Below are 24,864 nucleotides of genomic sequence, written 5' to 3'. Positions count from 1 at the left end.
TCAGTCACCTGTGCCCTGGGCTGCTCCAGGTGTTGTCACGTGGCTGGCTTGGGCTTCCTCACAGCATGGTGGGCTTGGGGTGGTAGAGTTTCTTCCATGATGACTGGTTCCTAAGAGCAAAAGAGGAATCGGCCAGCCCTCTTAGAGGCAAAGCCCCAAACTGGCCCAGGGTCACTCTACCGCTGTCTACTGGACAAAGCAAGTCACAAAGCCAGCCCTGATTCAAGGGAAGGGGAACCAGCCTCCCCTCTCATGTGCCTACAGGACAGGAATTACAGCAGCCCTCTTTGGAGACAACTGCAGTGCCCGAATATTATTTTCCTATGAATTGGCTTTGCCATTTTGCACAACAGGCATAGTGCATCTCCTACTGCCAACAGCATGTTGTAGGGCAGAGTGAGGCATCCCAGTTGCTGTGGGAACTGAAGTATGAGTCAGGCCAACAGCCTACTCTGACTTGGCCATTGCATCGTTTCCTCATGTCAAGAGGGCTCAAAACATTTGTTTTTTAAACCTTTTTTTTTTTTTTGGCATAAAAGTCTCTGTATCCTTGAGGATAATTTTTTATTTTTTTGGCCATACCGCTTGGCTTGTGGGAGCTTAGTTCCCTTACCAGGGATTGAACCCCAGCCCTCGTCAGTGAAAGCACAGCGTCCTAACCACTGGACTGCCAGGGAATTCCCTCAATACATTTTTAGCATTGTTGTTCTGTCAACAGTATGTACCTGCCTATCATTTACTTTGTACTTTATTTCACGTCATGAGATTATTTTGAGACTTAAAAAAAAATCACTAAAACAGAGACACACTATTTAAAGGTGTCCCTTTGCCCTTTTACGAACACCACAGAAAGCCTTCTGTTAACACCACAGAAAAAGAAAAACTTGATCAAAAAGTGAACCCAGGCTGGCTTCTATATTCGAGTTTTTGCTGTTTGGTTTTCCTTTTCACTGGAATGTCTTTCTTACCTCACTTCCTTCTCCCTTCTGTGGGCAAAAGAACACTTATTTATCTTTTAAGACCCAGCTCACATGTCACTTCCTTTACGAAGCCCCTATTGACACACCTGCCACCAAGTGAACTTGATCACTCCCTTTTCCATGGTCCCACTGTACCCTGAAAGCTTCCACCTTAGCAATCGTAACTTTTTTTTTTTGTGGTACGCGGGCCTCTCACTGTTGTGGCCTCTCCCGTTGCGGAACACAGGCTCCGGACGCGCAGGCTCAGCGGCCATGGCTCACGGGCCTAGCTGCTCCATGGCATGTGGTGTCTTCCTGGACCGGGGCACGAACCCGTGTCCCCTGCATCGGCAGGCGGACTCTCAACCACTGCGCCACCAGGGAAGCCCAGCAATCGTAATTTTTATTGCACTAATATATTGGTAAAGGCTGATCAGGTGGCACGTGGAAGCTAAGTCCTAAGTCCTACCATGAGGGGATACAAAGGGAAATAAGATGAACCTCTTGCCCTAGAGGAGCTCATTGTCTATTGGAGGAGGTTATACAACACGTACTTCAAACACAATCTTCATTTCAGGGCTAGAGATCTACACAGATTTACTATGAATGCACTTTAACCACTTGAGTGGGCGATTTCCTTTGGCAAACACTAGGAAGGCTCCCTGCATAAGGTTTTGCTTGTTATAAAGACAGATTGCGGAGCCATGAATATAATGGTCTCAGACATCCCAGATTCAGCCTCTGTCATTTTCGTGCTGAAGGGGGCACTGGGCCCCAGACATAATTGGTGTGATCTCAGAGAAGCGAAGAGAGCTATGGCCCATGTCTACTGGAGGAGATGGGGGGTTTTCCATGGATGAGGGCTTTCTCATGGTGTGGTGAGGTTGTCAGGATCCCAGTTAGGGCCAGGGCGTCTAAGAAGTTTGCAAGGCAGAGATAAGTGCACTGCTTTAGGCTGTTTAGTTTCCTTACATGTCAGAGAGGTACTTTTACTTTGAAAAAAAGACAGGTGCCAAAAAGCATTTGAGCCAATGAAGATTACCCTTGAACTCATCTTTACCTGAATGGCTACTGTAACAATCAGCTTTTGCTAGGTTATGCTGCTGTAACAAACAGCCCTGAAATCTCAGTGCCTTATCAAAGGTTTATTTCTCACTGACGTAATAGGTTGACTTTGGGGTGTCTGTGGTTCTGCTCTCTGCATGTTTTTTACTCCAGGATCCAGACTGACTGAAGGAGCAGTGCCTTTCTTGGACTGGGTCATTTTGGGGCAGAGAGACAAATATGGTGGTGGAACCACATAATAACTCCTAAAGCTTCTACTGGGAAGTGGTGCATGCACTTCTACTGATACTTACTTGGTCAAAGCTGTGAGGTACAATCTCACAGAAAGGGCCAGAGAATGACAGAAAAGATACATACGAACCTTCAAGTTGTGAACTTTCAAAGATGCAAATGTACGTTCCATCAATATCAGGCGTGAGTGAAATTGCAGCTTGCCCACTGTCTCCTATCGCTGACGATCCTTCAGCTGTACCATCTCCCACCTCCTCTCCCTCCTCCAGCCCATACTCTTCCTGCCTGTTAACTCGATGCCAGCCCCTGGATGCCAGCCGTTGTACTGTCCTACTGTACTTTCCAAGGTACTGTACTGTAAGATTAAAAATGTTTTCTTTATTTTTTGTGTTTGTTTTTTATGTATTATTTATGTGAAAAGTATTATAAACCTATTACAGTACAGTACTATATAGCTGATTGTGTTAGTTGGCTACCTAGGCTAACTTTGTTGGACTTAGGAACAAACTGGACTTAGGAACGCACTCTCAGAACGGAACTCATTCATATGTAGGGGACTTACTGTACAATCTTCCACAGCTACACTGAACCCAAAGACTAAAAGTTGATGATTCTGAAGACAAGAGACCAAGAAGAGGTCAAACAAATTAGGTTGATAAATGCTACTCGAAGCAGGCAAAATAATGAGATTAATCTGTTGCAGAAAGAAATATGAAAGAATCAGAACTTGCCTACTAAACAAAGCTTGAAACCTTCAGAAATCAAAATGTATATAGTGAGGAAAATTTTGACATCTATACTGACAAAACAAAAATCAGATTAGCGAACGTAACAACCAGAGAAGCGTCTTACTTCAGACGTGAGCCCACTGAAACACACATTTTTTGAGTATCGCGGATGGGTTTTGGCAGGTCATAGAAGGCTCTCAGAGAAGAAGATGGATCGATGACAAGCACTTTCATGATTCAGCATCATTGGTCATGCCAGTAATCGTACTCCCTCCCTCACTGCCCACCAAAAAATCCTACTCATCTTTTATGGTGGGCCTAAAATGCTATCTTTTCCCAGAAACCTTCCTGGATCATTCCCTTGTGTGCGAATCGCGTCTTCCTTAGATGGTGATGGTACTTGCCTCTCTATGTAACATACTGCCTTTATTACACTCAATTATCTCTTCTCACCTCCTCACTCCCAAGACAACTGTAAATTCTTTAAGGGCACAAACAGGATTTTATTCATTCTGGGGTCTCCCACAACAGAGTGGTGCACACAAAGGAACACAATTCATTGTTGGTGAAGTTCAGACATTGATCTGGTTCAAAGCTACTTGACATGCAAATATTAGCTCCATCTTTGAGGTGTTCCTAGAGCACAAGGTGCGCACAAGAAGGTAATGATCATTTATGACAACTCTAGGGCCCAAACTCATCAGTACAGTAAGAAAGCCTTGGGAAGGTAGATAAAGGGTGAGAAAAGATTGGGAGCAGAGGGCTGTGTAAGTGTGCGGTGCTGTGATATCTAGATTAGTTTGCTCCTTTTAGGTATTTCTATTTCTCTTTTCTTAGTAACGGATAGTAATTAGTTACATATATCTTAGTTTTAATAACTTGTTTTAGGATGTGGTTTGACCTCAGTTATGCAAACACTAAAAGTGAGCAATATACAGTTAATTTAAGGAATTATCAATCAAAATGATACTAGGTTGAAATGCATTAAAATTATACAGAGGGATATGTGTAGTACTAATATTCATAATATAGAGCATGAATATTTTTAGACTCTCTGATATTGGATTTAGGTGTGCTTGTTCTATCTTGTAAATCAAAGTAATGGCCTATATCTTTGATCTGTGTGTTCAGGTTTTATGGCGACAGATATCTTATAATAACTAGAAATAGAAACTCCACCTTTAGTGATAATATAGTACAGCGATCTGAGAAGAGAAGGTCTTAAGGTGCTGTTAATTAGCAGAATTCTGAAGCACACAGTCTCAAAGCAATTAAGCCTGTTAATTGAATATCTGGACGCATGGTGGAATAGCTCATATGTTGCTTGCTGGGCAGGTATCCTAGGCTTGCAGAGAGGAGTTACATTACACACATGATGTTGAAAAATTCACAAAGAACAAATATGTGTAAACATACGTTTGTCTAGTAGCTAACTGTATTTATGAATACATCGTGGGCTATATGCAAAATTGTCTATGAGTTGCAAAATTCAGCATTAACAATTCAGTCTCTCAGCCTATCTGTTGTAGATACGGCACACCATTTACTCATGGAAAACTGAGCTTTTCCCACAAGATTTTGCTGTCCTCTGGTTTGGTAAACATCTCTATAATTCATGTGATCCTTTAAATGAAATTGGTGGTCACACAGTGGTTGCAATCTAGCATCCATGCAGGTTTGGGGGCAAAGGCGAATGGACACTGCTGACGAGCTCAAGGTCACAAAGTGATCTATCTTGTTCTCACGATCCTGCCTGGGTTCCATGAGTTGCAGCATTTGATGAACGTGTGAACCTACTTCTAAAAAGAAAGTCGATTGAAATTTTCAAGACTGTGAAAAAGTTTTCAAAAATGGAAAAAGAAATAAAATGTTCCTTTTAGAAGAACTTCAGTGGAAAGTGGTTAATATTTTGGGCAGTGCTTATTATTATTATTTTAGTGCTTTTATTTTTAAAGGCTATATCTTTAGGGTAGACCTCTGCTTCTGTCAATCCCAGGCTTACTGGGGTGCAGAGGAGGGAGGGTCTCCACTAAAGAACACCAAAAGGCAGTGAGTGAAGAATGAGTTTAGTCTCTCTCAAACTGTGTATCAGTCCTCTGAATGGTGGACTTTCTGGTCTCTGTGTTAAGGGAAAAGAGAAATTACAAGAATGCTTGAAATCCTCAAAGCTAAAGTTGACCAATAGCTTTTATCTATTTTGCTAAACATTCCAGAAAGTGGCAGAATTGGTTGAGTCCGCCCCTCCCCCCCACCCCCTTTAGTCCCAATCCATTTTCCGGAGAAATTTCTAATAGCCTATAAAGTCGCTTTTTACAAAAGTAGAGGGCTGAGTAGGCAGTGAGGGCTGGGAACACAGAAACTAAACATCTCCAAAGTGAGCATCTCCATCCTTACGCGAGGAGTTAAGCATTCATAAGGATGGTATCATTTAGAAACCCGCTATTTAACCTGCTTACATTTTGGTACACATTAATAAAAATCTTACCTAAGGTCCAAATCTGAGCTTACTATGCACACAGACCTTCTAAAAATGCGGGGTTAACCTGCTCTGAGTTAAAAGCTCTTGGAACAGGGGGTTGAAGTCATTCACCCTGGATTGAGAAGTATATTCAAGAGGTGACTCTTTGGATCAGCAAAGTTCCTGTTTGTTATGTGTGCATTTCATTATTTACACGATTTCACCAGGTGATTGGGAGCTGTGTACACAGTCAGCTGCGCCCGAAGTTTTAAGCCAGGCTTAAAACTAAAACTAAACAGCCTTCCGTTACTGTCTTTCACTCCTCTTGCCTTTTTTTTTTTAATGGAAAAATTTCCCTAAAATTTCTTCTCTAGATTAAAATAATTTTTTTTCCTTGAGTGATTTTAGGAACTATACGTTTCCTGGAAAATTTTCCATAATCTTTTCCGCTGGTCTCTAAGGATGAATTAAAAAGTAAATATTCAACGACTAAGATTCGGAGCGGGAAACTTTTTTTTGTTTTGGTACAGGGTTCTCCAGCCCTCTCTTTACTCTTATCCGGGGCAATTCGTGTCTCTTCTCCCCGACCCCTTTCTTTCTTTGTGGTATTTCCTGGAATAAGATGACAGTAAATTAGGGTAGGAAGACCCTGGCCTAGCCCCTGCGCACCGGGGTTGGGCGCGGGAGGCCGAGCGTGCGTGCGTGCGTGCGTGTGTGTGTCTAGGGGTGGGTTCTCCTGCTTCCGTGCGTTCGGCCCGTAGCCCCGGGGCCTCTTCGTGCGGTCCATCCCGGGCCCCCGCCTGAGCGCAGGGGGCGGTCCCTCCCGTGCCAGCCACGCCCCGGCCGGGTTTATAACTCGCCTGATCGCGCTCCCGGAGCCGCGGCTTCGCTCCTGCTCCGGCCGGACTCGGGCACGCCCCCAGGGCTGGCCGCCCGACGACTCCCGCCTCGCGCCGCTCGCGCTCGCTCGCGCGCTCACACCCACGTTGCCCTTCACCGCACGCGCTCACACTCATTCTCGCGCGCTTGCCTCACGCACACAGGCGCGCTCCCACTCGCGGGAGCGCTCCCACTTGCACGCGCGCTCCCACCGCCCCGTGCGCCGCCTCGCGCTCCGGAGCGCTAGCCTCGCTGAGGCGCAGGCACCGCAGGCGAGAGCGCCGAGGGGACCCACGGCCTCCCCATGGCTGACCTGAGCTTCATCGAAGATACCGTGGTCTTCCCGGAGAAGGAGGAGGATGAGGAGGAAGAGGAGGAGGGTGTGGAGTGGGGCTACGAGGAAGGTAACCGGCCGCGCGTCGGGAGGCTGGCGCCGCTGGTGTCCCGCTGCTCTGGCGCGCTCGCCGCGCCCCGCGTCCGCTCTTTCCCACGTGCGTCCCCGACACTTGCGCACGCCCCCGGCCCGTTTCGGGGCACCAGGCGCTCTGGGGAGAGCGGGGGTGCCAGCCGCCGGCGTTCGCGTCGGGGAGCCCGGCCTTGCTGCCGGGCAGCGGTTGGCATCTTCCGCGGTCCGGAGGGCGCGGTCCGGAGGGCGCGGTCCGGAGGGCGAGCCTGAAGGCTGCGGCGGTGACATTTCCGTCTTGCGAGTAGCGAGAAGAGCCGTGCTGTGCTGTACTCAACACCTTGAGAATACAGCGTTAGTGAAACTATTAGTTTCTTTTAAAAAATGTTTTATTGGCGTATAACTGATTTAGAGCGTTGTGTTAGTTTCAGATGTACAGCCAGGTGATTCAGTTATGCATCTACATATAGTCATTCTTTTTCAGATTCTTTTCTCATATAGCGTTAGTGAAACTATTAGTTTCTTGCTTGCCTGCGGGGAGAAAGTATTTGAGCCACTGATCTTTTCTCTGAGGATGCTGACACCGCTCAAGTCTTCCTAAGTTTTGAGCTGAATCAGTGGACCTGGCAAGATGGGGGCTGCCCTTATAATAAAACGTTTAGTTTCCTAAATGTATCCCTGAAGATGTAGGACTCCTAACAGAGCTGACTACTGGTGCTGATGTTGGCTACATATATTGAAACAAACGGAGAGTTTACAACTTGAATTATAAAAATACGAAAGGAGTATTATGTATATATTACGTATATACAGGTATGCGTATATACGCATATGCGCACTTCAGAATACTGTGTTCGCATTTCTGGTAAGGAGTGTTTATTCACTAGCAACAGATTTATGGTTTTTGGCTCTTGCCAAGAATGCTGAGTGTTACAGGAATTTCCCAAGTACTGCACATAATTAAACTAATGAACAGAGGAAATTTTTGTGGTGTCATTTTTTTTCTAATCACTTAAAGATGATCTAAATTTTCTAGAGCCATAAATTAGTACCTCTGTGTAGGCAAATAGAATATCTTATTAGTCTAGGACTTTGAATGTGTTATTTGATAACATTAGATCATTCAAAATATGAATGCAAGAATTCACACACATTATTATTACCATATTTTATCTGTAAAGGGACAGTAGTCATAACCTTCTTAATAATGGCAAGGATCATAAGCAGTGTTTAAACTAGTTTTCCCCATGTTACATTTTGCTGTAACTTATTTTTTCAGTCTGTTCTAAGTTTGCTTCCTTTTGACCTCAGGTGTTGAGTGGGGCTTGGTGTTTCCGGATGCTAATGGGGAGTACCAGTCTCCCATTAACTTGAACTCAAGAGAAGCTCGATATGACCCCTCACTGCTGGATGTCCGCCTCTCCCCGAATTACGTGGTCTGCCGGGACTGTGAGGTCGCCAACGATGGGCACGCCATTCAGGTTATCCTGAAGTCAAAATCAGGTATTTTAGATGTTTCTGCGTGCTTCTTAAACTAGAAGTTTATAGAGCTTGTGTAACCTTAAAGGTAGAACTAACCTAGCTCTGTTGTCAGGATATCTTTATAGACTATAAAATGCATTTTTTAGGGGAATAATTTTCTGAAACATTTTTGGAAGGATGAAAGGATGAAATTATGAAGGTGTCAGTTGGTTGTTCCATGTTGTGTGATGTTACTGGAACAACCTTAGTTGGTCAAATTCCAGCCCTGTGGTACACAAGTGTACCAATCTGCATTTTGTCCTAAAGTGTTGATTAGCTTAACAGTATGTTCTAGATTGGTCGGTCTTAACAGTTTGCCTGCTGTATTTGTAGTAACCATTTTCCTTGGTTCCTTGGTTTCCTTCCTGTTCAAGCAAAAAAGGTAACTAACTTCATCTCCTTTGACACTTACTTGGAGATTTTAGTTAGAGTGTTTAACGGATATGAATTAATAGGGTTGGATTTTTATTTTTAAGAAAAATTCACAAGCTAACTTCCACTTAATTCATTACCGTTTGTTTTATTGAAATGTATAATTAACTGAAAAAAAGATTCTTGGGAGTACGTAGTCATAACATTTAAAGAGAGTTCCCTTCATTTAAACTAAATTACTATTTTATGTTGATCTGCATATTTCTGTATATTTGTCATGACAGTGCTTGCAGTCTATTTGGTGTACTGAGCAAATAAACTTTCCATTTTAAAGAAACAAACAAATAAATCATGTAGATAATTATAATTCTCTGTTTTACTAACTTGTAAAACTAAAGATTAGGATTTATTGACATAATCTGACGTTCAAGATAGACTTTCCAAATTAATTTTCTCTGCTACATTAATATGACAAGAAGAATTTTAATTAATAGCAATCAAAAACAGCCTGTAAACTCAGCAAAAGATTTAAATGGCAAACAAAGCTCTTTTACTCATTTATTTTTTAACTCTCTTCCTCCCCTCTGAACCTATTTGAGATGGATCTGAAATGTTTTTTAGAAAAGCTGTTGGGTAATTACCAAGGAAATTGGCTTTTGGCTCAAATGTAGGAGAGAGGAGAGTGGAATATTTTAAAATTAGCATTAATATCTTGCTTTTCAGAGTGAATAATAACTCTGTTTCCCTCTTGGAAAGAACGTAAAATTAGGAGTACGTTGAAGTACTAGGAAGCATTTGATAAACAGAGATCAACTGTACTCAAATTAATTCTGAATCGATAAATTTGATATTTCAAGCCATAAAGTCTTTGGGTTTATTATTAGGCAGGGCAGGTATTGATTACCAACTATGGATATTTTATTCATTGTGAATGTTCCTGAGCTTTAATTTAGAGTCTTCCCAGCTGCTCTGAGTCTAGTCAAGGTATGGGCGTCACCCAAAACAGAATCTAGGTGTTGTGTGGATGTAGTCAAAGAAGACAGCTTAAGATGTAAATTTGAACTTAAATCAGATTTTTTGGGGGGGGGTTATCTATGATGGGACGTTATGTATTATTTATAAAATATGTAGTAAAATTATTGTATGCTGACTGTCCTGACATAAAAAACTTTTTAAGGTAATGTTGGTATTACGTTTTAAGGTTTATTGGTATGTTGACGTGCTTTTTCACTTCTGGAAATAAACGTTTATATATCTATACAACTAACTTGCATTTCACATCAAGCATCATGGTGATTGAATGTTGGTTTGTATACAAATGGATAAGAAGGTTCTTGAGGATTCATATTGATGAAAACACAGTCGTTTAGAGCATCAGTGTAAATACGACATGGTGTTATAAAGTATCATGGGAGCGTAGAGGAATGACTGAGTCCAAACGCTGTCAGTTAAGACTCTGTGTCCATTCCTGCTCGAAGATCAAATTTACTCCATCACACTGAGTTGACCATTTTCTTCTGGTAACTTCTCAAGCCTTCTCAACCTTTTCCTTGGCCCCCTATCGCCTCCCAGAACAGAGCCGATCAAGCAGTGTTTCGACTCTCGGCCCACTGGGTCCACCCTGACCGCCGAGGAAGAGCTGTCTGTATTTTTGTCTGGGTCTGATTTGACGTGCACACTCCAGACCCCTTACTTCTGACTCCTTGGACACCTTGCTCCTTCAGATGCCTGTCTCCTTTCTGCCAGTATAATCACTTCTTCATTGTTTCTTCCCTTTCAGTGTTTCTCCAAGCTTTAAAAAAAAGTAACCAAAAAACCCCATGTCTGGACCAGCTTATTTATTTGCTTCCTAGCATATATAAGTTTTTCAAAGGAATGGTCTGCAAGCCCTGAACACCCTGTATTTCATTCATTTAGTTCAAGCTTTATCTTTATCAAGATAGAATGTAAACATAATTTAAATAGTTGGCTAGTACTATATTTGTCTCTGCTTCTGGTGGGTTATAACCCACCCCTCCCCACTTAAAATTGTTTGCCTTGATTACGACCACTTTCATCTCTTAGCTGTTTTTCCTGCTGTCACTTCCACATTTCTTTTCTTTTTTTTTTTTGCGGTATGCGGGCCTCTCACTGTTGTGGCCTCTCCCGTTGCGGAGCACAGGCTCCGGACGCACAGGCTCAGAGGCCATGGCTCACGGGCCCAGCTGCTCCGCGGCATGTGGGATCCTCCCGGACCGGGGCACGAACCCATGTCCCCTGCATCGGCAGGCGGACTCTCAACCACTGGGCCACCAGGGAAGCCCCACTTCCACATTTCTTAATAGCATATTTATACTGTTGTGCTTTGATATTTAAGATATCTGTGAACTCCCTATGATGGACGACGAGTCTAGCTCTCTTATTACCCTCCCCCATCGTGGGTTTGCCCCCCCCCATCGTCCCTGTGTACTTAAATTACAGTTGTTAGTTAAATTAGCTCAGTATTTTTATTATTATGACTGTGTAACTGTCATTTCCAGCTGAGACTATATTCTGTTTCCTTTATTGAATAATGTGGGGTTCCCCCCCGCCCCTGCCCGGAGTTGGTATATTTTTTTTTTTTTTTTTTTTTTCCTTTCTACGGTAGGCGGGCCTCTCACTGCTGCGGCTTCTCCCGTTGCGGAGCAAAGGCTCCGGACGCGCAGGCCCTGCGGCCATGGCTCACGGGCCCAGCCGCTCCGCGGCATGTGGGATCCTCCCGGACCGGGGCACGAACCCGTGACCCCTGCATCGGCAGGCGGACTCTCAACCCCTGCGCCACCAGGGAAGCCCAGGAGTTGGTATATTTTTGTTTCTTTGGTTTTTTGTTTATCCATCATGATTTCATTTCCAAACTCTCTGATGTCTAGCAGGCACATCTTCTCCCAGGACATTCAAAAAGTCCTTCCAGTCCTCTCATCCATCCTTCCCCTCTTCAGCCCATCTGGACTGCCATCGCCCACAGCTCCCTGGACCTCAGGCCTAGTAAGTCCCTTGGCTTGTCTCTGTGTCCAATTCCATGTTTCCTGGATGATAAGACATCCTCTTTTTGAGGTTGTTCCCTCATTTCAGGGATTTGTTGGTTTACTCCCTCCTACAGTTCATCTCCCAATAACTTGCTGAGAAGAAGGGCTTGTGAGAGTAATTGTTTGCATACCTTGTGTGTCTCTCTGCTGGGCCCTTGGTGGGCCCTTTCAGTCAGGATAATTGTCTTTTATTTCTTAGAAATTTTCCTATATTATTTCATTGATAAGTTTTTTTTTTTAACTCTTTTTCTTCTACTTTCTGGTAGATTTCCTCAACTTCTATCTTTCTATTAAACTTCTAATCTCTGCTCTTATATTTTTAATTTCTAAAAAATTGTGTTCTATGAATTAAAGAAAATATGGCTACCAGTATTTATTTCATGATTATAGGATCTTTCTTCATTCTCTTCTGTATTGCTTTCTTTTCTGTTTCCCGTATGTCTCTGTTTTATTCTGGAATCCTTCTTCTGTTTGTTTTGGTGTCTCTGTTTTATGTTGGAGATTCTCCTCAGATGTCCAGCGATCTTTGGCTCTCTGTTCATATTTAGGAATGGGTCTAAAAACTGAATCAGAGGCTCTGCACATGGGCAGGGATTGAGGTCTGGTGGATGTCACAGTAACACGATTACATAGGACCAGGCTGTGTTGTTGGAGCAGCCTTTGTAGGTTTATGGATTTCTCTGAGGGGAGGGGTGTGATGGCTCACACCTGGCTGGCAGCATCTGGTTGTTGACCGCAGGCAAAACAGTGTAACCAGAGGGTACATCTGTTACAGTTAGTGAACCTGCATTGACAGCTGAACCCTCAGCGCCCAAGTCCATAGTTTACACTAGGGTTCGCTCTTGGTGTTTTACATTCCATGAGCTTGAACAAATGTTTCATGACACGTATCCACCATTGTAGCATCGTATAGAATGGTTTCAGTGCCCTAAAAATCCTCTGCGCTTCTGTTCTTCCTTTCCTCTCCCCAGCCCTTGGCGATCACTAATCTTTATACTGTCTCCATAGTTTTGCATTTTTCACAGTGTCATATAGTTGGAATCATACGTTTTATAGCCTTCCGCTTGGCTTCTTTCACTTGGTAATAATGCATTGAAGTTTCCTTGGATGCTGCTTTTTTTTAAATAAAAATATCTGCACAATTAAAAAAATTGTTCTGCTTTGTTTATATTAAAAAAGGATAAAGAATTACCAAAAAGAATTACAACAATTGTAGCATAATTTAAATGCTTCCATTTACTAAATTAAAGCTTTTAAAATAATCCTAATGGTATAGTTCCCATATATAGTAACCCTACCTGGGGTTTTAAATTTGAGGCATGTCACGAACAGGAGCCTTTCAGCCCCAGTCCCCTGCTGAAAGTTCCCAAACGAACGTCACTGATAATCTCATTCTACGATCGAATGGCCACTTTATTTTTATTATTATTATTTTTTTGCGGTACGCGGGCCTCTCACTGTTGGGGCCTCTCCCGTTGCGGCGCGCAGGCTCCGGACGCGCAGGCTCAGCGGCCATGGCTCATGGGCCCAGCCGCTCCGCGGCATGTGGGATCTTCCCGGACCGGGGCACGAACCTGTGTCCCCTGCATCGGCAGGCGGACTGTCAACCGCTGCGCCACCAGGGAAGCCCTCGAGTGGCCACTTTAAAATTCTCAAAATACTTTAATTCTGCTGCATTTGCAGTGGAATTTTTGGAAACTCTTTCTCCTGTTGGTCTCTATGACGTCAGAGATGTTTCTTCTTAATTTTGACTGCCTTTCCTTTGCCAGTTCTTCATGCCCCATTAACCTTAAATGATAGGATTTCTCAAAGTTTCTTTCTCCACCCTTTTCTCTTGTGATACAATCACCTTTCAGCAGCTCACTCACACAGACTGTATGCTACTTTCTTCAGTGTTCTGATTTCCACTAAGGCAGCCCATGAGTTTAGGAAAGGGGCTGAATCATATTCAATGAGTGGGATGGGCCCCTGGAGGCCCCCAATCCAGCCCCCATATCTCAGACCTTCTGGCAAGTGGCTGGGTGGCTTCGTCATTCCTCACTGAGGAGATCCATTTTGCTTTTGAGTAATTCCCCAGATCGAAAAGTTTCTGGGATTGCCCTCCTTGTTTCTATTTTGGGATGCTGGACTGACATGGAACACATAAAATTGTACTTCCACACGACATTCTGTAAAAGATTGACTGCCATCATCATACCGTGGAGTTGCCATTTTTCCTTCCGGACATAATTAGTTCCTTCCACTGGTCCTCATATGATAGCCCTCCATTCATTAATACATATACTTATTGATCGCTTACTACCAGAATTAGAGATTCACTTGTCTCTTCTCAGAGAAGTTCCTATAAATGAGGGCAACCAGGAGAGCAAAACTTGAATTCACTTATGATTATGTGTGTTATTAGCTGACTTTGGGGGACTTGAATTACCTGGACAGTTGCCTTCACCCCCTTCACTTTGCTTATACAGACGCAGCTTAACTGGTCTCCTCTCCCTACTGTTACGTTAGTGCTACACTTATGAGCTGATGATAGTTATTCTTTAATATGAAATAAAGCTGTAGGTTAAAAGCTAAGGACTGTTTAAAAAATATTGATTGTTTTAAGACTTCAAATGTTAAAAAAATACTAATTAATACTAGTTTTGGAATGCTTTCTGAATACATTTGGGATTCCTTAAAAGTTAAACTGAGGCTATAAAATCTTTAAACCTATTGAGAATGAACTTTGGGGGCTTCTGATCCTTCGGGGGACACATCAGGGACCATTGGCGTTGGTGTCCCTGCACGTTGGAGTTGTGGCTTCAGCAGCCTCTGTCTCCTGGCCTCACCGTCTTTGGCCGGCTGTGACAGCAGCCTTTTCAACAGCTGCGCTTGCTCTTGGCTGGTACACTGTCCATGCAGACCTGGGATATATATATATATATATTTTTTTTTTTAAATAAATTTATTTATGGCTGCGATGGTCTTCGTTGCGGTGCGCGGGCTTCTCACTGCGGTGGCTTCTCTTGTTGCGGAGCACGGGCTCTTGAGTGCAGGGTCAGTAGTTGTGGCACGCGGGCTCAGTAGTTGTGGCTCACGGGCTTAGTTGCTACGCGGCATGTGGGATCTTCCCGGACCAGGGCTCGAACCCGTGTCCCCTGCATGGGCACGCGGATTCTTTTTTTTCTTCTTCTTTAAAATGAAGCTTTTATACATAGCTATACACATATGAACAAGTAGCTCTGAAGGCCAGAGAACTCCAAATTCTGGAAACTTGGAGGCTCTATAGATGATACTGGTTTCAACAAGTTACAAAATCTTAGGTAATAGCATCTACAGGCTTAGCCTTACTACTGTGTGGGAGAAACTCACTCAAGAGTAAAAGCTTTACATTCTGAAAATAAATAGTGGCGAAACACAGCATTCCTGGATTGAGAGAGGGACATGATTGGAAGGAAACCTCTAGAATTCTTCTAATCCCAGGTTCCTCAAATTGGTACAGATGATAGCAATCTGATAGCGCCACCAGAGCAGTCCCCTTGGGAGTAATATTTTAATCCTTTTTTTTTTTTTTGGCCACGCCACGCAGCGTGCAGGATCTTAGTTCCCCAACCAGGGATCGAACCCATGCCCCTTGCAGTGGAAGTGTGGAGTCTTAACCACTGGACCGCCAGGGAAGTCCCAGACCTGGGACCTGGGAGTAATATTTTAAAATGCAAAAATATTAGCCTCCTGCTTAAAAGCTAGCGATGATTCCCTCTACGATAAACTCCAGCCCCTCCACGTGAGCTGCCATCCCGTCCTGATGTTCACACCTTGAGGCCTGCCTTTGGCCACTGGGTACCTCTGACTTTATTGTCTTGGAGTACGCTCAGGCCGTTTCCCATCTCTGAGCCTCTCTGAGCCTCTTCTCTCTGCTCGGAATGTACTTTCTCACTTCTGCTGTTAGCTTACCCTTCAAGACTCTGCTTAGCTGTCATCTCTTCCAGAAAGTCTTCCCTGACTTTCTGACCACCCCCCCCACCGGCCTTGGTTTTGGCTTGGACCCTGCTGGGCGCCCTCTGAGTGCCTTGTGCATTTTCCCCTACTGCCCCGATGCAATCACCTTTAGTGCCTTAAGCACAGAGAATGCCTTGCCAGTGCTGCGATATCCTTCCTTTATACACTGAGTGGTCAGCACAGGGGTGGGCATGGAGACCATCTCAAAACGTGTGTGTTGAACTCAAATGAAATGAGGGGCAAACACCTTTTGAACTATCTGGCAAGTCTGTTTTCAGCAAAGGATTATAGAAGCTTAAATGGATTTAGGTAAACGTATATATGTCATGTCTCTATGGGATTCCCATATTTTGCAGAAGCTTCTGAAAGGAACTGTTTTATGTCTATAAGCGTAATGGCTGTGCCTATCAAAGAAACAGCATTAAAGACAACGGAGGTGGTAGCAATGGCATCGGTGTATGCTGTATTCTTTTCACAAGTTTGTTATTCTCAGGAAATGTAGCGTGTCGTCAGTGTGAGTTTCATGTTTCCTTGTAATTTTATTTGACATAATGGTGCCACAACTAATAAACCTGCCAAATAGTGACAGAATATCACTAAGCAAAATGTGATCTTCATAAATGTAGGAAAAGTGCTCTTCTTGTGGTATGACTAGTTTTCTCATAAAACAAGGAAATGGTCAAAAGGAAGAATAATGCCTTGAGTGGATGTTTCCAAATGGATAAAAGAGACCTGCTATTTATTTGTGGTCTGTAAACACCATCATTCTTGGGGGATGAACAGGTAATGCTTTTACATGGCACCTCATAAAATTCTGAATTCATGATTTTGTCATTTTTTATGGCTTTGCAGCACCTTGCAATTTTAGTGTGGTTTAACTTTGGATTATTCTTCTGCAGCAAAAGTGAAAGGTACCAGAGCCAATTCCTGGCTGAAAGCTGCCCCTTTGTCACCTCTCCCTGGGGACCAGGCTTGGGAAAAACGCTTCCCTTCTTTGTGTTCATTTTCAACCCAGTAGAATGTAAGACCCTGAGGATCTGGTTTCATTATAATTTTCTTGAAATAATGACCATGTAATGATCAAACATCACAGTAAAAGTCTGATCTTCATAAATACATAAATTCGCATGTCATCCCAATAGGATGTAAGATCCATGAAGCCAGTGAATTTTGTCTGTTTTGTCAACATCAGTGTATCTTTTTAAAAAATTTTATTTATTTATTTTTGGCTGTGTTGGGTCTTCGTTGCTGCGTCTGGGCTTTCTCTAGTTGTGGTGAGCAGGGACTACTCTTCGTGGCAGCATGTGGGCTTCTCATTGCAGTGGCTTCTCTTGTTGCGGAGCATGAGCTCTAGACGCGTGGGCTTCAGTAGTTGTAGCACGCAGGCTCAGTAGTTGTGGCTCCTAGAGCACAGGCTCAGTAGTTGTGGCGCACGGGCTTAGTTGCTCCGTGGCATGTGGGATCTTCCCGGACCAGGGCTCAAACCCGTGACCCCTGCATTGGCAGGCAGATTCTTAACCACTGCGCCACCAGGGAAGCCCAACATCAATGTGTGTTAAACACGGAATATGGTGCCTGTTACAGTGTAGATGATCAAAAAATATTTGTTGAAATATTTTTCAGTGGAACTCCTGTGGGCCTGGAACTTCTCCCCAGTAAGACATACATCTGTGCAGTTTGAATTTCCAGGGCATTTAAAATATCAGTTCTATTCCCAAGGTTTAATCTAAAGAAATATTGGCCATTGGTCAGGTGAGGGGTATACGTGTGAAGCACAGATCTCTTTTTGGCCCCTGAAATCACGGACAGAATCAGCTTCATCCATTGCTATAAGAGATTACTGGTGGACTGCTCTGTAACAGTTTCAGAAACTCTGTGTGTATGTGTGTGTGTGTACCTGATGAAAATGTTTTGGGAAAATATAGTTCCGATCTCACATATGCTTCATTCCACAGTACTCCCGTTTCTTTTCCCTTGGCCGTGTGGAGCTAAGCCTGGTCCAAGACAAAAGCCTCAAGTCGGGTCGTAGACCCACAAGGTGAAGGGTGTTTCCATTTCAGATGGTGCAGGCTGGGGTGCAGCAAGCGTGAGACTGATCTCGGGGAGACAGTGGTGAGCAGGAATGGAACCTGCCCAGGAATGGAACCTAGGTAGCCTGAGTGAAAACCAGGAATCCTAGCTGCTAGTCTACCAGGGGCTAGAGGCTAGAGGCAAGGTTGCCCTGGCTCTTGCCCTGTTTGAAAAATGAATTTCTCAAGGAGGCAAAAACTGCTAAAGCAGACACAGAGTTTATTATCAGAGACACAGCGCGACATGTGGGAGGGCACGCAGAGAAGCCGTTTATTTAAGACAGGAGCAAAGCAGAGACACACCCGGAGAGAAAGGGTGTGGGTGTCCTCCCTAATGAGGAGAAGCACAGTAAAGAGACGGCTGAATCAGTTGTACAGGGCAGTTCTTCCGGCTCTTCGTCTGCCTTGGGCCGATTATCTTTTCTCTTTCCCCACACCTGACCTGTCCTAGGGTCCTTCCCTGGTACGTGTGTGCATCTTTTTGCCAAGATCGATTCCAGCGTGGGATGGGGTAACGCCCCCTCCCTTTTTGACTCCCGGGGAGCCTTTCTGTGCATTTGCAGTTGGGGAGTTCTCCTTGACCTCAGGAGGGGTCATCTTATCTCTTTACTCCAGCAGAGCTCAGCTCCCTCCATTAACTTGGTCCTTGGAGTGTCTGGGAAAACAAAGCTCCAGTTTATTGCACTTGGCAAACTCCAGCTGTCCAGTCCGCGGGCCCATCTACCTGCTACCTCAGGACTCCCAAGATGCCTTTCCCATTTATTCTTTTTGGTTGGGAGGTGGGGTACACAGTGGGTGGACTCCAGGCCTCTTTGCGAGTTTTTCTTAAGACCCGGTTCAGACAACCGTGGTAAGGGAATGAGTTTGGAGGGTATTCAGAAGCTGTGGCACTCTGGTTGAGATCAAAACACTTTAGACCTTCTTCAGTCCACAGCATGATGGTTATTGAAGAAGATGCAGTGAGCATGCATTGTGGTTCTAGATTCAGTAATCCCTTTTTAGCCATGTATTTACATGGCTAAAGACCACTGTTTTCTGGGTCATGCTCACGGGCACCGAAAGCACGGTCTCCCCGTCTCACTGCGGGCTGTGGGTCACAAGCTCGAGTCCCAGGTTCCTGGAGCTGGCTCGCTGGATGACCGGGGCTGTTCACCCTCAACCCGTTTCAGCCACATCGATGGGATGATAACACCGACCCCTCAGAGTTGCATCGAAACTTAAAAAAAAAGACCAAGCGTGAGGAACGCATTACAATCTTGCGACATGGTGTCACCCTAAAGGCCATCACTGCACTTCCCTTTCCTCCAGATGTGAGGGTTAAACCCTTGAAAAATTAAAGTCCCTTTTTGCTGCTGCTGGTTTTCTTCTTTGTTGGAGCTGGAGGGAGGCTTAGCACCAAATCTGTAGGGCGCTTTCAGCGAGGTCTGCGAGATGTTCATTTGTGCCATGGCCTCACTGCTCCGTCTCTTTTCTGCCTCTGTCTTTGTTTGCCCTTTGCTCTTCCTTCTGATTTATGCCATCTGGCTGCAGGATAGGAACTTTGATGGAAGCAGCTTTAAATTCTTTGGGGGAAAAGTGATTAGATGAAGAACCAACCAAACAAATATGGCTGCACCAACTCCCCTTCTTCTCCTTTGAGTTTAGAGGAAGGATGGAGAACAAAGCTGATCCGCAGTGGGGCACTCAGTCTGGCCACCGTCGCTTCCTGCACAACGACAGTCCACGTGTGAACACTAACCTCTTTCAAAGAGACCACATCTGGGGGAGAGGGTGAATTTTGTCAGCTCCTTGGCTGAAAATAACCAATAATTCTTAGCTGATACCATTTAGAATGAACAGTTTTGTTAACAGAAGAATGCAAACAACCTTTATTTGTGTCAAAATTGGCCCTTTGTAATAAACTTTATGTTTATTTTTCCATATGCTATCAGGGAGTGTTAACTAATCAAAGTATTTTGTTGCTTCAAGACAAGATGTATTTTTTTTATCATCCTTTAGAGTGCTCTTATTTGGGAGAAAGTTCTGGGTTATCTCCGGAAATGAGACATAGAGACAGGGCCCCATAGAACTAAATTTAATATTTTAAGTATTGTTAATATTTTATTACAATTTTGTTTACATTTATATGACACTGGATGATAGATTGCTTTTTTAAAAATGTGATTTCATTGTTGAAAAATCAGATTGGCTTAATAATAATTCACTGCATGGATAATTTTGTTGGCTGACATCTGTTGTCTCAGTTGAAAGCCTGCTCGTGTAAATGGATTATCTGTAAACAAGGTTCAATTTATTGATAGGTCTATAGCGAATTATTGGTCAGCCTGAGACTCAGACCATATTCTTTTCCCCTGATCAATGATAAGTTTAAGTGTCGGGGAGTATAAATAGCTACTGTGTTTATTTTCTGTCAACTCCTATGCCTAAAATACACAAGAAGTTAACATATACATATCATTCCCAAGTATTTCAGAACTTTTACTGAAAGTAAAAGTTATTTTTGAACTTTTACTGTATTAAGATGACAGTATAAATTCATCTCACAGTTGTGATTCACTCTTCATTTTGGTTATGTGAATTTATTCTGTAGAGCTCATGAGACCTTTTTGGCAAAAAAATGTCCCTAGTGTTTATAGTGATGTGCTGATGAATGTGTTTGAGATGTAATTAAATATGTTATTTTCTTTTTTCAGTTCTATCTGGAGGTCCATTGCCTCAAGGGCATGAATTTGAGCTGTATGAAGTCAGATTTCATTGGGGAAGAGAAAACCAGCGTGGTTCTGAGCACACAGTTAATTTCAAAGCTTTTCCCATGGAGGTAAGAAGAACAAATCAGCTTGTAAAACTTTTGTTGTTCATGTAAAGTATTCAGCGATTTACTGAAAATGGTTTAGTTTAAAAATAGATGTGTAGTTCTTGAATGTAATCAATGTATATTAAAATAAAAAAGTGCTCCATGAAATATAAGCTTGGGGCAGCAAATGAGGCTTCCCATCAGCCTTAGTGGGCTTGGAGAATGCGCATGGGCTGTTGGTTATAACGGCAATCTATGCTATTAAGTTTCATCTTAGTATTATTACTGTTGTACAAATTCTGCTGCCTCTGCAAATTCAGGAGGTCATTTTTGTGGATGCTATGAATAGATGATAAGCTGAAAACAAATAACTTCTGGAGAAACCTCAACAGTAATTAAAAGTCTGGTTTAACTCTGGTTAAAATTGGTAAGTTGGTTTTATTCGCCTCAAGCAGTTAGAGAGCGAGAGAGAGAGAGAGAGAGAGAGAGAGAGAGAGAGAGAGAGAGAGCGAGAGAGAGAGAGAGAGAGAGAGAGAGAGAGAGCGCGCGAGAGAGAGAGAGCGAGAGAGCGAGAGAGAGAGAGAGAGCGAGAGAGAGCGAGAGAGAGAGAGAGAGAGAGCGAGAGAGAGAGAGAGCGAGAGAGAGAGAGAGAGAGAGAGAGAGCGAGAGAGAGAGAGAGAGAGCGAGAGAGAGAGAGAGAGCGAGAGAGAGAGAGAGAGAGAGAGTGAGAGAGAGAGAGAGAGAGAGAGAGAGCGAGAGAGAGAGAGCGAGAGAGAGAGAGAGAGTTTTAGAGTCTTTTGTCTGAAGAGTTTTCTCCCCTACTTATCTTCTTAGCCAACTCCAGCTCTTTCTTCAGTATCTAGTTAGAGTATCCCTTCTTCCGTGGGACTTCTTCTGAGTTCCTTCCCTAAGCAGAACTAATTCCTTCTTCTTCTGTGCTCCCAGTGTCCTTGATGGATTGCTGCTGTGACATTGATCTCATGCATTGTAACCTTTAGTGTTTAAAGAGTCCTTCTCACTGAGTGGGGGTTCCTATTATGGACTGAAGTGTTTGTGATCCCCACCCCCCCAATCAAATTCATATGTTGAAACTCTACCCCCTGATGTGATGGTATTAGGAGGTGGAGCCTTTGGGAGGTGATTAGGATTAGAAGAAGTCATGAAGGTGGGGCCCTCATGAGTGGAATTAGTGCCCTGATAAGAGTCCAGAGAGAGTTTGCTTCTCCCTGCTTTTTGCCGGGTGAGGACACAGAAAGACTGCCATCTCCAAGCCCGGAAGTGTGCCCTCACCAGACACCAGTTCTGTCGGCACCTTGATCTTGGACTTGCAAGCCTCCAGAAGTGGGAGAAATAAATTCTGTTGTTTAAGCCTCCGGTCTATGATAATTTGTTATTGCAGCCCGAGCTAATACAGCTCCTGAAGAAAAAGTCTCCCTTTCACTCTCTGTGTTACTCCCAACATTTAGTGCAGTGCCAGGTACATCAGAGACAACCCACATTGGTGAAATTGACAGGATGTCTCTGTTGTTCATATTTATTTCTATAAGGACCGCAGTTCTCTCCTGGGAAATAGCCCATCAGTGTCAAGTAATAGTACATTTCAGGGGCTGCCGAAACACCAGTCTTCCTTGTCTGTCTTTCCCAACTGCACATACTTAAGTATGGAATTGCTCCTGACCAGATACCACGTCCATGCCTGCCTCATTGCCTGGAAGTCACTACTGGTTAACTTATATAAATGATATATGTGCCTTAAAGAATGAAGTTAGAGAAAGTATTTCTCAGTGTTACTTTAATAATCATTAAAAAATTTCTTTTGAAAGCCCAAAATATCCCTTTCATTAAAAAAACTCAGGTCTTAAAAGTGAAATATTAGGACTTCCCTGGTGACACAGTGGTTAAGAATCCACCTGTCAATGCAGGGGACACAGGCTCAAGCCCTGGTCCGGGAAGATCCCACATGCCGCAGAGCAACTAAGCCCCTGTGCTACAGCTACTGAGCCTGTGCTCTAGAGCCCGCGAGCCACAACTACTGAGCCTGTGTGCCACAACTGCTGAAGCCCATGCACCTAGAGCCCATGCTCTGCAACAAAGAGAAGCCACTGCAATGAAAAGCCCGCGCACCTCAACAAAGAGTAGCCCCTGCTCGACACAGCTAGAGAAAGCCCGCGCGTAGCAACAAGGACCCAAAGCAGCCAACAACAACAACAAAAAAAAGTGAAATATTAAATGTTTCGAGGATGGAGGGAAAAACGGTTGCCGTGTGTTGAATAATATATGTGGTATGTGATGCCGAGGACAGTAAGAGGAGACAGCTTCTTTAAGGCCTTGATGGGTGATGTTGGGTTTTCAAATGTTAACCTTTCCAGGGGCTTTTTTCTCAGTTCCCACAGACATCCTATCACTTCTAGTGCCTTGAAACAATTCAGCCCTGTCTCTGTGTCACCTCTGGCTGTTGCCCTGTCCTCACCCAAAGGGAAAGGGAAGAGTTCACACCAGAACATATCAAAAAGGAGGGAGGACACAAGACAATCCCAAATAGTTAAACCTGCAGGGTAGCGGAGGGCCGAGGAGGGGCAGGAAAACACTGGGCTGTCAGGGCCTCGGCCCTGCCCTCTTCTTTGGGTTTGAAAAGCTTTTTCATCTCAGTCAGCCTTCAGAGATACAGTCTCATAGTCAAAAATTTTGGGAGAGATGGGAGTCCTTGGGTCGGCGCCAGCTTCCGGAGGGGATTCAGTGACTTTGCCTGTGACACACAGAATTTACAGCCTCGGGAAGCTCCATGAGATTAGGTTGGTGACGTGTGCTCTTCACCCCACAGTCGAGTAGAATTTTGGACCCAGCGTGCAGACTGGTCCTGCTACTTGGTGAAGTTTTAACTGCCCTGGTCCATTAAGCACAGGTAATGGTTTGTGTTAATGGAGATTAAATCTGGTGGTGAGGCTTTGTTTCTGCAGAAGTATTTATACTTATGATGATGGAATTTCTGACTAATTTTTCCAAAATAGGTGATGAACAATACTTGAATTCTTTGTTATCCCAGATTATCTCTGATCCAGTCCTAGAGAAAATACTTCTGTCGGTCATCTGACGTTCGTTCAGTGCTGGATCCTGTGGAGTGCATCTGTCTTTTGGGTGCACAGAGTTTGAGGGGCATAGCTGTGAGTCAGGTGCTTTCTGTTTTGTTTTAATGGAGGCTGTGAAGAGTGAGCTGGGTTTTCAGGCGGAGAGGGCTGAGCTGGTGAAGGAGAGGAGCGAGGGACTCCACGTAGAATAGTCTGGGAGGGAATGAGATGCCTAATGTGGGGATAAGTAGGTAACTTCCCAGCATCCCCCTGTTCTGTACTGCCGTCAGGGCCGCTTGGAACCCAAGGACATAGCCGACAGGACAGTGGGGAGTGAGGGCGCTGTTTACCCGGTATGTGATTTAAAAAAATAACTTTTTAGGACAGTTTCCATATCTTATTTACATTTTAAGACTAACTTTAATCTCCAAAAGACACATCAATACGTATTTCCTTTTTGCTGATCTCACTTAAACTTAAATGGATGGTTTATTCAGCAACCATCTGTAAACAAATAATTACCTTGTCTGTTACATATAACGTGGGAATGGCTTTTAACAGAAGCTCATCAAGCTCCCCTCTTGACTTTTTAAAATTATAAATACAGGTATAAACGCAATCCTGAATATATTTTTGATGCTACGAGTCGTCAGCACCCACATCACTTCAAATATTAACACAGTTTGTGACATTAAACAATTTATTTATTTATTTATTTTTAAAAAGATTTATTTATTTAATTTATTTTTCTGGCTGCATCGGTCTTAGTTGTGGCACACGGGATCTTCACTGAGGCACGTGGAATCTTTTGTTGTGGCGTGTGGCTTTTCTCTCTCTAGTTGTGGCATGTGGAGTCCAGAGCATGTGGGCTCTGTAGTTTGGGGCACACAGGCTCTAGTTGAGGCACGTGAGCTCAGGAGTTGTGGTGTGTGGGCTTAGTTGCCCCGTGGCATGTGGGATCTTAGTTCCCTGACCAGGGAGCAAACCCGCGTCCCCTGCATTGTAAGGTGGATTCTTTACCACTGGACCACCAGGGAAGTCCCTAACAATTTAAACTGCAGCTCTTGTACTCAGCAAAATAGATAAAGCTTGTCCTTTCTGCTTTTCTTTCTTGAGGTTTGTAGTTTTCAGAAACACACATGCTTCCACAGCTACCTGACATTTTTTGCCATGCTTTCATCTTGTAACCGAATTCTATTACGAATACTCCAGGTTTCTGCTTAAATGACAGCGCCTTAACAAGAGAAAAGAGAATTGTGCTGCATTTTTCTTCCCGTTACCCATTACCTGAAAACATA

General features: G+C 43.8%; 1 protein-coding gene across 1 annotated transcript in view; it reads left to right on the top strand.

The window, feature by feature from the left end:
* Positions 1–6,624: 6,624 nt before the first annotated feature.
* The window catches only part of CA8 (carbonic anhydrase 8), a gene marked incomplete at its 5' end in the record, with an annotated part of 88,163 nt that continues 69,923 nt past the window's right edge, over positions 6,625–24,864 (top strand). The window contains 3 exons of the mRNA XM_082858331.1: positions 6,625–6,724; positions 8,035–8,226; positions 20,401–20,525. Coding sequence (XP_082714457.1) covers positions 6,625–6,724; positions 8,035–8,226; positions 20,401–20,525 — 417 coding nt within the window. The remainder of the gene's footprint in view (positions 6,725–8,034; positions 8,227–20,400; positions 20,526–24,864) is intronic.

This window comes from Leucopleurus acutus (genome assembly GCF_964270905.1).
Source record: "Leucopleurus acutus genome assembly, chromosome: 17".
NCBI classification, from domain to species: Eukaryota; Metazoa; Chordata; class Mammalia; order Artiodactyla; family Delphinidae; genus Leucopleurus; species Leucopleurus acutus.
The sequence above is the reverse complement of the archived record's forward strand: the minus strand, read 5'-3'. Positions and strand labels throughout refer to the sequence as shown.